Here is a 15,347-nt window from a genome sequence, read left to right as displayed (position 1 = left end):
CTAGCATGTAATTCTAAAAGATACATTCAAAGTTCCTGTCAACATCTGTTTTATGAAGGAAAAAAATTGCCTACAAACTTCTTTTTAAATAATTATTTTGGATGTCATGTAGGCCATAGTAGGAAAAAAGAACCCAACAAAAGATCAACAACAACCCCATAAACCACTATTTTTATACCTCTACTGTATCGTAAATAGCATCTCCACACTTTGTATCATTAAAATATAATGAGTTATTACAATAACAGTATCACAAACTGGGGAGCAAAGCCTCCTTCTGCTTAAGATGAGGCAAGTGAGGAGATAGCATCCCACCCCACTACTTACCACTATTACTGATTTTGCCTGATCACAGTATTGGAAGTCTCCATACCGAACAGACCTCCGGCCCTGCAAATTCAGACAGATGTAACATTACCACCAGCTCCTAAACAGGGAGTCCCAATTCTGTGTTCTACATTAGTATAAAGAACACAGTAAAAGCTTCAGATGCATGCTAACTACTCTGCCTTTCATGCTATTTTCAATTTTTAATACTATATATAGTTAGATACTTGGATTTCCCAAACCCTGTACTTTTAAAAAGAAGATAAAATTGTATCATATATTCATATACCTGTTACATTAAATTTTCTGTGTATAACATTGTTCTTAAGATAAACAATGAAAAGAACTAAACTTCTTTTATTAAAATACTGAAAACAATAGTGTAAGATCGATTTGTGCCATACAACAATTAGTACAAAGGCATTATTCATTAGTTTTGATATAACGGGAAAATATTTCAGATATTTCAGTACCTTTTAAAAAGCAGATATTAAAGTTAACTGGTCTTTTAAACATACAATTGAAGCACTTGTTTTATTCCAAAAGAAGGTTTTCAGTCTTTCCCTACTGTCAATCAACACATCAAAATAGTTAACTGATTGAATTTATAGTGTATTGCAGACTGGAGAACTCAGGGGCACTTTAGATCTGATGCCAAATCACTGCTCCAAGCATAACATTCTCATTTCTTTCACATACATGCTCATCTATATAGGCATTCATGGCATTTAGAAGTAGAAGGCATCAACAGTAGGAAAATCTGAGTGTATCCCACAACACACAGGACATGCTCAGGTCAGCTCATATTCAGGGATCAGATGTGAATCCTTTGGTTACCACAAAAGATAGAGCAGTGATAACACAAAACCAAAATCTAGTTCAGGGTTAAGTAATATGAAGTGGTTATATTTCCTGCTCCACTGACCTCCCTGAAGTACTTTAACCACACAAAATTACATTCCCATTGCCATTTGGGAGAAGATTTCCTCCCCACACCAAAACCCCAAAAATAGACACAAGCCAATAAGCCCAATAAAAAAGACACTTCTTTCATATCAACCTGTGCTTACAAACCTGTAAGCACAGGTTCATTGCAAAAATAACAAGTTGCAGTCACACCCAATGAAGTATCACTTTCCTTAAAAAAATTGACATCAGCCACATTACAAACACAGCTCACAGAGTACTTCTGAAACTGGAATACCAGTTACAATTATAACCAGCATATAGTGATTCTGAACTCACTATTCCTCCTAAAAACTGTGTTAAATGCTTTTACCTCTTCTTGCCACTGTAATCTGACAATTATGAAAAAGAAAATTAAATTAAATTTAAAAAACAAACCACAAATCATGAACAGCTCCACAAGCACCAGAAAAAAAACAGTCAGTTATGGATTTTATCCCTCACACTTAACTGCTGTTATTCTGAGAAGCATTTCCTATGTTTGGAGCATATTTAGGGGCTCTTTCAATGTCAGCTCCATGGTTCAGCCAAAGCTGCTGCCCATTTTTGACAGAGGAGTGAGAAACACCTTGGTATTTACACTTGTAAGACCTACTAGAATACATTTACATTGAAACATATTCAGTATCAGGTCTGGTTTGGACTGGCCAAATAGCACTTAGGCATTGAGACATTTAGTTTTTAATATTAAGGCATTCATGGTGGTATGACACACAGGACTCTCAGACTCACATTAACCACATACTTTGGGAAAACAGACTAAAGTAAGTATAGTCATAAAACAAACATTAGGTCAAGGTAGTTAAAAGTTCTATCAAGTAATTCACTTACATCTCTATCTACTGTTGTTGCAAAACCAATGGCTTCCTTCTGTGTGCAGCTGACAGCCTTCTGAAGAGTATAAATAACTTGTTCATAGGTATGGACTTCATCATTAAACAGCATGCAGTAGTAAGTGTCACTCTTCTCACTTCAAAGCAAAGATTGAATTTATGTCACTCAAAGCAAGGATTGAATTTATGTCATTTAAAGCAATGTTAAAAGTAAAAGCAAGAGCAAAGGAAAAATAAGAGAAATACAAATCTACTACAATTATTTTATACAAAATATTTCTGACAACTTCAGGAAAGGCAGAAAACATTCTGAAAATCAGAACCTGCATTTTCAACTGTAAATATCTGTTAGCCTTTAAAAGGCAGAAGACAAATATTATACTTACATCATTTCTAGTCCAGGCAATTCATTTTCCTTTTCCCATGTTAATATATCTACTGCATATTTAAATGTAATGGCAAAAATATTATAAGCTCTCGCTACCATGTCTTCTGGTAAGTGCACAAGAGGATCCTGAAAAGAAAATATAAATAGCAAATGAGAAATTAAATTACATTCAAAACAAACTGTCAAACTTGCACCTCTCTGTATCAAAGATGATGTAAGCATCTTTAATGATGTCTTTCTTTAAATGACTTTTCAGCAGAAAGGAACAGAGTCAATAATCATCCTGTTTTCTTCTTCCAGGTCTACACTGACAGTCACCAAAGCTCTAATCTAGCATTCAGTACCTGAATGTTAACTTGCCTCTGATCACCTATTTACATTTTCACACATTCTTCCATTCTCAGTCTCCTTGTTCTCACTCCTGCACACCTTTTAAGATAGTTCTTTGGAAGAACTTTAACCTCAACTGCATTAAAACGTGCTTCTTCTGCTATGCCCTCAAAACCATAATTTCAGATCCCTGTATCTTTTGTTCCACTTATCAGTATTAGTAAACCTCAGAATACAAAGGACCATGCATCTCTTGTCCTGTTTTATATGCAGCATGCATTAAAAGGCATAAGTCTTATCTATCCCGGCTTATACAACATGCAGCACACTGGCATCATGATTTATGATGCACGTCTCTTATATGCTGTGGTATATAAATAATTAACTGCTGAAATGTAAATAGGTGTTTCATAATGATCGGTCCACATCTCAGTCTTGCTCACAGAGAGCTGCTCCCCTTTTGTCTGTGCACCATGCACCCATTTGTGCCTGCCCTGTGCTCTCCATTTGACAACTGCAGCAGCCCCCACAAACTCATCCTGCTCTCTGTGCCAGAGCAGAATGGAGGCTGCTGCAGGTGGGGGAATGGGAATGTGAAGGGGGAGGAAGAGGAGAGCTGCCTCAGTCTGCCAAGTCAAATGGACCACTTTTTGGAACAGCACATGAGAACCACTGGCAACTCTGAATAACATAGTGCAAGTACCACTGCCATTTCAAACCAGTCCATTTCAAGGGTGGTGAATAGAAAACATTATAAACCTCTTCTCTTAAGGAAATTGTTTTTTACTGTATCAAAATTTTGATAACAACTAGCTCCTCTTCTACAAACCTGGAAAGGGAACACTGCATGGCCTGCAGGTCACCTGGATATACACTGTACACTAGGTCACTGACTCAATGAATCATTTGATATTTTGACATATGTGTTATTGCTAGACAATTAAAATATTTAACAGCGGCCCAGTTTCTGGTTTAGGATTACCTAATACTAAATCCTGTGCTTCACTACAGCTTAGGTTCTATAAAAGTGGTCACAATAAGAATTTCTCAACTCAAGTCTGCATCATCTAAAGGAGGCTCTTGACAGTCAGCAATTCACCTGTACTAATAAAATTTATCCCCTCCACCCCAAGACTCTTTGGGAATACCTGGAAGCTTTACAAGAGTGGTAAGAACTGCCATTTCTCTTTCTTTTCGCCTTCATTGAAAAATTATCCAGGTTATGAAGAAATATCAGCCACCAAAGGCAAGCCATAAGCAGCAGCTGTCCCTCCACTCCCAGCACTTTCAAAAAAGTACATATCTGGGCAAGGCAGAAAACAGGCTCCAGTAATGCTCAACAAACCATCCTTTATCTACCTCAAACACAGCACTGCACAAGAGATCTCAATGTCCCTGGTTTATGGGGAAGAAACACAAAGCCTGCCCAGAACCTTGATTTTTCTGTCAGGCACACTCACTGTGTATCTCTGGGCACAGAAGTAGCAGTCCACCCAAGATTTCAGAACAAGAGTTTCCTAAGGCTGCTGACTAATGTAAACTGGCACGTAGACCAAGTGGTGAGCCCAGCAACAGGGCTAGAGTCTTAGGGCTGAGAGAGTGGCAACAGATTTTAGAGAGACCACTGTCACTGAAAATACTATTACAGTTGCTTCACTTAAACCATCAGATCAGCAAAATTACCAATGCTTGCTTTAGATGTTCCCTTTTAAAAAAAATCTCACAGAAGTTATACCATGTAAGAACAGATGTGAGTGGCCAGGTCAGAAGCCCAATAAGCCACACTCATTCCTGAGATGTAATAACAGATAAGAAGATTATAAGCAGAAGACAGAATGCTTCTCTAGTCTCCAGTAACTTAAGACACTAACACCTCCCACACCAAAGATGGTACCTACAATTTCAAATGGCCATTGGTAATCTTTCCTTCCACAACCATGTTAAACTTCCTTTCAAACATGTATAAACTTTAAACAATAGTGTTTTGCAGTGGTTAGTCCAACAGTTTGAGTTCTTCCTGTAAGGTGTGGCATGTCCTTTTGCATTTAATATGTCCAAGTTGCTATGCTCTGATTCTGTGGTGAAGATGTGTTCTCTATTTACCTTCTCCATACCAAACAAGCTCTTTTAGAGACCTCTGCCTTACATCTCCATTATGACTTTCCTGTGACAGCAAGGTACTTTGATTTTTAAAAATCTGTGCACTTCCCTTTAGTAAGAATCAGAATATTTGTTGCACAGTGCACAGACAGCTGAATTTGGCTTCTTGGTGCACATGATTACATAGAGTTTTTGGGGTTTTTTTGGGGTTTTTTTTGGGTTTTTTGGGTTTTTTTTTTGTTTTTTTTGGGGTTTTTTGGGTTTTTTGGTTTTGTTTTGTTTGTTTTTTTTTTTTTTTTGGTTTGGTTTTTTTTTTTTTGGAGGGGGTTTGTCTGTGGCAGAATCCCTTGACTTCTCAGAATATACAGAAACACAAAGAAATAGAACTAAAACTGCAGAGGTGACCCAGAACATACAAAATGAAGCCTTTAAGTATCAAGCATTTTAAGGAACTTTTTAAGATACATAATTTTTGTCTAACACTGTGCTTCAAATATTACTAATAAAGTTCTACACCCTTTCATGCAGACTAAAAATAACCTCAAGTGAACAATTTACATATACACACATATATAAACAGTTAACAGTGTTTAAAAACATGATGCCTCAAATGTAATTACCTCTTCTTCTGCAGTTTCTGAAGAGTTAAGTTCATGCTTCTGACAGTAAGGACCTTCCTTCCAAGCTTCTGTATCACCACAGTCACAGAAACCTCCCCCACCTGATGTTGTCATCTAAAATTATTTAAAAACAAAGCAGTTCATGTGAATATGCATACATATCCTATATGCACATTAAGAAATGAGCAGCTGCAGCTGTACTACAAAAACAGTATCACAACACCCAACAGCTAAAAGCTTGTCTACCTCATCAGGGTGCCTATGTCAAAAGAAAAAACCCTGAACAACAAAACACCTTCAAACACCTCCATTCTACCCCACCTGAAGTTTTCAGATTTTCTGAATCTAATAATTGCCATGGCATATACTATGCCAAATTCTTCCATTTTTAATCTACAAAGCTAAATCATTTCACATGGCACTATTATATAGTGAATGAAAGATATGCTTTATGACAAAAGGAATTGAGAGACTTAAACTTTTCACATACGTAAGCACAGAAAAAAATTGGAAAATTTTAATGGTATATTTACACTGTTTTAATAAAATCTATTTTAAAGACTACCTCAAGTTAATAAGCATAATAATACTTCTTTTGTGAATCACATCTATTAACTAATGCATAGAAGAATTTTTTCACCTATCTTTGGCATACTTGATATATTCTATACATACAGGCACATCTTACAGTATCAACAAAACTAGATGGACATTTGAAAGAACATTTGCTTACACTTTTGGATGTTACCTAGACTTGTTGATTCAATAGGCTCAAAAAGTAAAAACCTATGTACAAGAAGTAAGCTGATACCAACAAATTTGGCAGGGTTTTTTGATAAAAGTTGTTGTGCTTGGAGTGTTTTCCTGAATCCTAGCACTCAATGTTACCATACAGTGAACATATTTACATTTACATTACAGTGCAGTATTGCAAAAAACAGATTTACAGAAAGGCTGCACTGGTAGTTTTCACTTAACTTATTTAAAAACACACCAACATTTTCTTGGCTTTGTTTTTAAACTAATCTGTTCTACTAATAACAGTATATTACTAAAATAAACAGTATTTACAGTTTTTGTTTTCTATTTTAACTTCATGTTTAAGCTTTACATAGAAGTGGCTTTTTAATAAACGTTTTTCAACAGCTTTTAAAAAGTCAAACACAAAAGTCAGAACAATTAAAAACCCAAGTCTAAACCTGTAAAATTCACTAAAGGGCATGCATTAAAAATAACAGACATTTGTTGCACATAAATTTTAACTGCTCAATATTTTAAAGTGTTAACTTCCAGAAGTTACACTCAGACCAAAACACTCAAGTTCACATAGGATTACTGCAGACATTCAGAACTTTGTGTTCATTCAGCATTTGGAAAGTCTGTATACATTCTCAAACTTTAAACTGTTTCACACACACACAAAATGACTAATAACCATGCTATTATCCCACAGGATCACTAACCCTGTATCGGTGCTCTCTGTGAATGCTTCCAAGAAAGCATTCCATGCACAGCACACAAGTTGGGTCAACTGCACAGTCTCTGAGAACAGCAACAACAGAAAGGAAAAAAAAAACCATTAAACACTTGCTTTTGCCTTAACACATTTTACAACAGACAATTTTCAAATATCACCAATATAAACCTTCAAACTAATGTATATATTACTCTGAAAGAGGAAAGAGATGGCTTTAAAGAGGGTAAACAAATTAAATAGGAAAAAAAATCTGTTCTCATAACAGAAAAGCCTTTAAAATACTGTGTGGGTAGTATGTCTAGTTTGGGTAATAGAGACATTGCCTTCAAGAGGTGAGACAAGTACACAGGCAAGTAAACAGATGAATTACATAACCCAGAATAAACCCAAGTAAGTTCTCTCCAGCACAGAGCACCAGCATTAATGATCTCCAGCAATCAGAGAAGATATTTTTCAGTGAACACTGGAAGAAAGATGGCAAACAACAGACTAAATCAAACCTCTGCCTCCAAGTTCAGCCCTACAAGCTCACTGATGAGCTGCAAGGACACAATTTTCTCAACCAGGAGCTAAGAGACCATAATAAGGTCTTGTCTACAAACACTCCTGTATTAGACAGAAGGAATATTTCTAGTAGAATGGGCTAAACCAAATGAGACAATTAAGCATGATATTTAACTGTCTCCCTGAAAAACACTGAAAATACATGAACTCATGTAATGCAACTGACTTCAAGGCACCTCAAGATTAAGGCAGGTGGGTTTTACAATGTAAAAATAAATAGCAAGAGAATGTCTGTCTTATGATGATGGTTATTACAGAAACAACTTATTTTGTTTAAAAGAAAACACTAGAGATCACATGAAATTTCATGATCAAAAATTCTCTTAATTTCATTTAATCAAAGTAAATGATGGCAACCATGACTTACTATGCACATGTGTTTTCTCCAGAGGAGCCACTAAAGGTGAAAAATGTCAAAGCAAAATTACACAATACTCTTCTCTTTTAGAATAGTTTATGTCCATGGCATTATTTTTTTTAGATTAAAATAAACAAACAAGCAATCATTTAATGCAACAACATGCATGCAAGATTTGGTAGATCAGTTCTACAATATAGAATGTTGATTCCTCAGAGCTCTAAACTTGTGGCAGTATACTTACAAATTCAGTACCATTTGTCAAGTAATTTCTCAGACAAGTAACTGTGCCTATACATAAAGCAGAAGCAGACCTGAAAGTTGTACAACTGCACAGAAAATCCACTGCTTTTTAACGTGGACTTGGAAAATAATTCTTTGCTGTATTCCACAAAAGCTTAATTTAAACTCTCACTATTCTTCATTAACAGCCATAAGTTAAAGAAAATTAGCACACAGCAGGAATCAGATGTTTCCTGATCAACAAAAAAAAAGAGAGGGACTCTATACTCAGTATGTTAATAATCAAATACTGTTCACATGGAGCAGTGAAAATGTTGGGAATTCTGTAGTTTTCTTCTGAACACACTTGCTTTTTCAAGACCAACAACTCAGTATGTATCTGAATTACCCACCAGTTTAATCTTATCTCTCTCACTATAAAGAGGTCTCAAAGCATTTCCAGACCCAAAGGCCAGTAAGGTATTATGTTTCTAGAAGAGGAGAGCACTAGAAAGAAAAATTCTTCCACTATCATTCTCTCCTTGTAAACAAAGGGGATGGAAACCCAGACAAATAAACCCTTGAAATTAGAGAGACATTCTGTCCCCATGTCACCTCACCAAGTGTTCAAGTGTCCCAGTGAGTGGTAGAAACCACACAAAAATTACAGGAATTTGTGATACAAACAAAACTTTAAACTACAAACAGTTCAGAAAATAGAAGATGAAAATGAACCTACAGCTAGTAATACAATGGCTTAAAACTGAAGATTATTTTAAATACTTGTAATTGGTTAGGAACTTCCTGCTGTCTTTCAAGGAAAAGTATTTTTAGAGAGATCTAGAGATAGAGGTAGGGAAGGAGCTAGAAGCTGATGTGCTTGTTTTAAGCATCTGACAGATTGGTTTAGCAAGTCATGGAAAGAGGTCTAAAAGACAAAATCAACACTAACACCCAAAATGCACACACATACACTTGTCCACTTACTGCTGATGAATCCCCTTAAATCACCCTGAAAGATGACCCCAAATTCTTTCTTACTTAATCTTGCATTTCTTTTGTACAGAAAACACTCTACATTATAGCAATTAATATTTTTCCATTTATGTACCTGTAGTGTTAATCTTCCCCAATCCCACTTGCCATGAAAGACTGCAAGGTTACTTTAAAAATATATTTTGATTATTAACTTTTCATTAGGACAGTATATTCTTATTGCAAAATGTTCCATGACTACACAAATCATAAATACTTCACAATGTCAAGTTGAACTACCTGCAAGAATACGTAGGCTCTCCCACTTTAAAGACACGGCCACAGAGATGGGAAGGTTTGTTTGCTTGCTCAAGCTTTGGAAAACCAAATGCAGGATCTTCACCACAAAGATACCATTCCATTGGTCCCAGCAAAACGTGTTGTGCCAGCATGTCTTCTCTCTGAGGGGCAGGGTTGGGACCCCTGCAGTAAATTTTTGGTACATAATAGGCCAGATGCTGGTATACTTCTTTTTGAAGGTCATTTGCTTGCAGCCATTTCTTTTGTAATAGAAAAAATGAGAACACAAATTCTTCATTAATAAACACATCAAACACAGTTCTAGCCCTATAGGTTATTTTATTTCTACACAAAATATCTAAAATGTCATTGCAAAACTAGAAAGCCATGCTTCCTTTTAAGTGTTAAATCTAAATGATCACAAAAGACAGACGTTAGAAAAGGAAGAATTTGTTTCCTTGCTGACACATTTTATCCTTTTGACATATAGAACATTTAAGAGAAAAAAGTCACTAAAATTTTCCTCCAGGATGAATGACCAGTAAAATGTTTGCAGTGATTTTTAGGATACAGCCTAGACTGTGTTGGTCACATTTCTCTGGAGTGCAGACAGATGCTGCCAGCTTGGGACACAGAGGATCAGCGGGAGCCTGGAGTTGGCAAGGAACAGAGACAAAAAGTACATGGATAAAAGCAAACACAGCATTAGGTAACAGTCCCTTTCTCATTTAATTTCAACAAATCACCTGTGAAAATGGAGGTTTAGTTTCTCCTTCAACCAAAATAACTCATCTGAATTGCTCAGTTAAAGTGTGATGCTAGATCCATGAATTCTTGCACTGGGTTTGTGAGGCAATGCTTTGGTAGCAAGGGGGCTACAGGCTGGCTACTATTAAAGCTGCCAGAAGCTTCTCCCTGTCTGAGAGAGCCAACACCAGATGGCTCCAAGAAGGACCCACAGCTGGCCAAAGCTAAGCCCATCAGAGAGTGCAGCAGAACTCCTGGGTAACAGATTTAACAGGGAATAGCATATTTAAAAGGACAAAAAGAGCAGCTGGGAGATGTAAGAAAGAATATGGGAGAATAACAGCTCTGCAGACCCCAAAATCAATGCAGAAGGAGGGGCAGGAGGTGCTCCTGACACCAGAGCAGAGATCCACCTGCAGCCCATGGGGGATCCCATGCTAGATAGAGCAGCTGGCTGTGGCCCAGAGGCTGTGACTCCACAGTAGGAAGCCAAGGCTGGAGCTGGCTCCTGGCAGGACCTGTGAACCCAGGAGAGAGGAGCCCAAGCTGGAGCAGGTCTGCTGGCAGAACTGGTGACACCACAGGGAACCCACACAGGGCAGCCTATTCCTCAAGGACTGCACTCCCTGTGAGAGACCCAGGCAGGAGCAGTTCATGAGGAACTGCAGTTCATGAGCAACTGCAGCCCATGGGAAGGACTGACACTGGAAAAGTTCATGGAGGACTGTCCCCATGGGAGGGACCCCACACTGGAGCAAAGGATGTGAGGAAGGAGTGCAGGGACAACATGAGGAACTGACCACATGCCCCATTCTGCATCCACCTGTGCTGCTCAGGGGAGGAGGAAGGGAAAACACGAGTGTGCTTGATCCAGGGAAGAAGAGAATGATGGGGGGAAGGTGTTTTTAAGGTTTGGCTTTGTCTCTCATTACCCTACTCTGATTTGATTGGTGAGAAAAACAAAATTAATTGTTCCCCTAGTCGAGTCTGTTTTGCCAATGGCAGTAGTTGGTGAGTGACCTTTCCTGCTCCTTATCTCCAGCACAAGCCTTGTGTTGTATTTTCTCCCCTCTCCAGCTGGGGAGGGGAGTGAGAGAGCAGCTTTGGTGGGTATTTGACACCCAGCCAAGGTCAACTCACTACAATTCTCCTAGTCAATCAATTGTAAAAAACAATGTTGGCCCTTTTTAAAAGGCATCAAACCACTGAGCTGCCCTAAACCACTTAAAAACTCACAGCTTTTCCTAGTTTTGATTTTTTTTCTCCCGGTATATACACACAGAATAAAAAAATACTTGAGGACAACATTTGTTTTATTTCTGCCTTGTAGATAACAAATTTAGAAAGGTTTGAAGTGTAAGTTAAGACTGCAAGGTTTTTATAAGGAACAAATGGGAGCAAGCAGATACTGCAAGTGACCACTGATTAAATCTTGTGTTATATAAACAGCCTCAGCATGCCATTTCTCATTGTAAATGTGACAACCAGATACCGCCTGGCAGCTTCCAAAAAAAGAGTTCAAAATCAACCTAAAACTGTACATGAAAATGCAGAATTAATTATGCCAAAATAAACGGGCTTGGTGATCAAATATTAGAGCTTGATTTACTCTGAATTATTTATAACTTACTCTAAAGAACTTATGTTTGAGATAACAAAGTTGTAGTAAGTTCCTTGGGATACAGACATTCAGTCAGTTGAGCATCTGTGCAGACTGGCTGCATTTTAGCCTTTTTTTAAATATATTGAAGAAGTTTCATTTATTAGATATGTTTTTCTGAAGTAGAATTTGGTATTTTAAAAAACCCTAATTCATCAGGGTGCTTTCTTCACTTCTCTTTTCCTCAGTTTGACTAAATCTTCCTATACTCATTTAGCTCTCATGGTAAAAGCCCACTTTTTCCCCAAGGAAGTCCATGGAAAGAGGTTGCCAAAAAGCCATAGTCAAGAGTCTAGAAATCTACATATTATCTCACCATTCCCACCACAACTCAGGGAATACCATAGGAAAAAAAGAATTAAAAAGTAAAGTTTTAAACAAGAATTTAATTTTTCCCACCAATTAATTAATCTTTTCCTCTTCTTTCATCAGTTTTGCCAAATTGCTACTACTGCCAGGCACCAACTCAATCACAGTGGCAGTGACCTAATCTTCTCCATGATTTCTATTTATTAAGCTTGTTTTTGCATTATTTTCTATAGCATATGCTAGTTATTAAATTGCAGGAATTTTTCAGTAAAATATCTTTAACATCAGTCTTTTAATTCAGCAGTATATTACTAATTTCTACCCAGAAAACACACAGTGCTTACTAGCTACACTACAAGCTCAGACAAATACCCAAGCAGAGAAAATTCTTGTTCCTCGAGTAAATGGCTTTCCCATCCCAAAAACCCTGGGAGTAGCTGTCTGAGAGTTAGGTGTGGCAATGATGAACGTCACCACACTTAAATCTGGTTGTGGAGCCAGTCCTATACACATAGCTGCACATACAGTTTTGAAAATCAGGTCCTGGATGAAATAATATCAGAAGGAAATCCAGGCTACTAGGACAAGGAAACAGATGTGACTCTAGGAGCTGCCAGGAAAGCAGCTCACAGGTCTGTTGTGCAAGTGAGACTGTTAATAGAAATATATACATAGGCACACACAGGCTGCACTGCCTCTCTAAATCGCCACCTGGGGAGCACTGAACTCCAGAAAAACAACTCAAAACTCTGGAATTTGTTCTTTCATAAAAGCATTCTGCATTTAGGCAAGGTTTCAGTTAGTATTTGTCTTTCTTCTAACCTGAAATCACACGCAAGACAAGCTAATATTCTACTCTCCCAAGAGAGGATTTTTATTAAAAAGGGAAGTGTATTCCTCTTCACTTCCTCCCTCTTCACACTTACTCTCCTGCAACAACTTTAACTGCCCTGGAGAAAAAAAAAAGTGCAAAGTATTGATCAAACAACACCTTACATAAGTAAATACCTCAAGGTTCATCAGGGTTTATATTAAATCCCCATCTAAGTAAGAGATACCAGGAGAAAAAAATGTAGAATACTAATAAACCATAAAATAACTCACTTGTCTGTTTCAAAAGCTAAAAGGTACAACTTATGGGGTTTTTAGCTACACAAAAAAATACTTGCATGTAGGCTCATGTTATGTTAAAAATAAATTATTTTTATTATTTTTGTTCTTTGGAAATTTATCATTAAATTGACAAACTGAAGCCTTAAGTGCAGCAACTACTGCCTTGGGGTGGTATTTGATTTGTTAATACTGGGCTATCAGCAAAGTAATGCTATCAGCAAAGGAGGCAGAAAAACCACACTAGATTTGAATTACAGATTTCAGAATTGGAGCTTCTGCAGGTGACAAATAAAAATGAGATAGAATTTACTACATTTAAGCTGGCACTGCTACCCACAGCAAATTCCTAAATGCATTCCCCTGGGTGCATGAATGCCTTGAGTTTACCTACAGTGTGACCTAAAAAAAACATCTGCTATTCACACAGACAAGGTAATTTGGGCTCAATTTGAACTACTTTATAAATGTTTGATGGAATTATTTGGTTTGCTGTAGAGAAGAAGCAAGACTAATCCTGGAGTTAACTAGCTAGCATATAGCTAACTGGGCACATCTGCCCATCTAATCATACCTTTGTCTGCACTGAAGATACACAAGCATAATCTGAGGATAATCTGAATTATAACAGTGTTTTATTTACATTTGGAAACAGCCAATGTAATTCCCATTGAGACACACACAGACAGCTCTTCAAGGTTTTATCCTACTCATATGCACGTGAGCAGTCTCAAAAATTTAACACACACACCCAGTTCCTCAAATGCCCAAGTCAAACATTTATGTCAGAAACAAAACTTCCTCCTAAGGCTTTACCCTCGAAACTACATTCCTCTTTCAACTACTCTTTGTAAGAACAGGAGAAGTATATAAACAGAAGTAGACTTCTTCAAATGCTACACTGCTTTTACTAATATTTCCTCTAGAAACACCCCATTCTATTAATCCTAAGATTAACTCCTGTAAGCTTTTCCAGAACCGCATCTTAAGTAGTGGGGAGGAAGGAAGAATCCTGTAATAGCACTTTAACACTGAAAAGCGCATTGGGGTCAGCCATCCACCTAAATGAATAGGGAGGGGGCATCTCCTCAGGTCTAGGCGCGATTGCCGGCAGAGCGAGGCGAAGGGGCAGCAGAGGCGGAGGAAATTAACTTCAGGAAGCACTCAAGGAAGGGGCGCGATGCCCGGCCGCCCCCGGCAGGGGATGGCCACGTCCAGGCGGCTTCCAAGGAGCCACCTGCGCCAGCCGGCACAACAGGAAAAGCTGGCTGCTCGCTGCCATGGACCGCGGCTGCTGCAACAGCGACGCTGGCGACAACAGCGCGCCGAGGCCACGGCGGGACACGGCTGCCGGCCGGGGGTGCCCTCAGAGCCAGCCCCGGCAGGGACACCCCCTCCGGGAGAGCTCGCTGGCCCCGCGGAGCGGCCTCGCCTCGGCCTCGGAACGGCTCCCCAGGCCGGTGCCCGCCACGGCCTCCGAGCCCCCCACTCCACTCCCTCCCCGCGCCAGGCCCGCCGCCTCACCACGGCGATCTCCTCGGCGGAGCACTCCAGCAGGCTCTTGTCAATGGCCTGCACCTCCGTCTCCAGGTCCGCCGCCATCTTCTGCCTCCTCCTGCCCCCTGCCCCGCGCCGCCGAGGCCGAGGCCGGGACAGCCGGAACGGGGCCCGGGCGGCCGCCCAGCCCGGGGAACACACACTTCCGCCCCGCCTCCCGCACGTCACCGCCCGCCGCGCCGCGTTCTGGGGGCTGCAGTCCTTCCGCGGCGCCGCCCGGCCGACACACGGCGCTCCATGCCGCGTACACGGTCCTGGGGGAGGACCGGGAGCTGCGGGGCCAGGCCGGCAGTCCGTACCTGCCCCCGGCCGCCTCCGCCGGCCGCCTGCCCTTCTCGCCTCACGGAATCACAGGATCACGGGATGGGTCAGGCTGGAAGGAACCACATCTGGTCCAGCTTCCCTGCTCAAGCAGGGTCATCCCGCAGCACACGGCACAGGTTTTCTTTCAGACAGTTCTTGAGTATCTCCAGTGAGGGAGACTCCAAAATCTCTCTGAGCAAT

General features: G+C 39.5%; 1 protein-coding gene across 4 annotated transcripts in view; it reads right to left on the bottom strand.

The window, feature by feature from the left end:
* UBR2 (ubiquitin protein ligase E3 component n-recognin 2) overlaps positions 1 to 14,955 on the bottom strand; it is a 55,026-nt gene extending 40,071 nt beyond the window's left edge. For all 4 annotated transcript variants that reach the window (XR_009274579.1, XR_009274580.1, XM_058802625.1 and 1 more), the window contains exons 1-7: positions 14,811 to 14,955; positions 9,461 to 9,720; positions 7,028 to 7,106; positions 5,565 to 5,678; positions 2,513 to 2,640; positions 2,125 to 2,263; positions 328 to 390 (exon numbers count right to left, since the gene is read on the bottom strand). Coding sequence is in view for 2 of the 4 variants with exons in the window: in XM_058802625.1 (XP_058658608.1) it covers positions 328 to 390; positions 2,125 to 2,263; positions 2,513 to 2,640; positions 5,565 to 5,678; positions 7,028 to 7,106; positions 9,461 to 9,720; positions 14,811 to 14,888 (861 nt within the window). In the remaining 2 variants the exon portion in view is untranslated. The remainder of the gene's footprint in view (positions 1 to 327; positions 391 to 2,124; positions 2,264 to 2,512; positions 2,641 to 5,564; positions 5,679 to 7,027; positions 7,107 to 9,460; positions 9,721 to 14,810) is intronic.
* Between the last annotated feature and the right edge of the window lie 392 nt (positions 14,956 to 15,347).

Source organism: Ammospiza caudacuta, chromosome 3, assembly GCF_027887145.1.
Source record: "Ammospiza caudacuta isolate bAmmCau1 chromosome 3, bAmmCau1.pri, whole genome shotgun sequence".
NCBI lineage: Eukaryota > Metazoa > Chordata > Aves > Passeriformes > Passerellidae > Ammospiza > Ammospiza caudacuta.
Note: the sequence above shows the minus strand (reverse complement) of the source record. Positions and strands in the feature narration are given on the sequence as shown.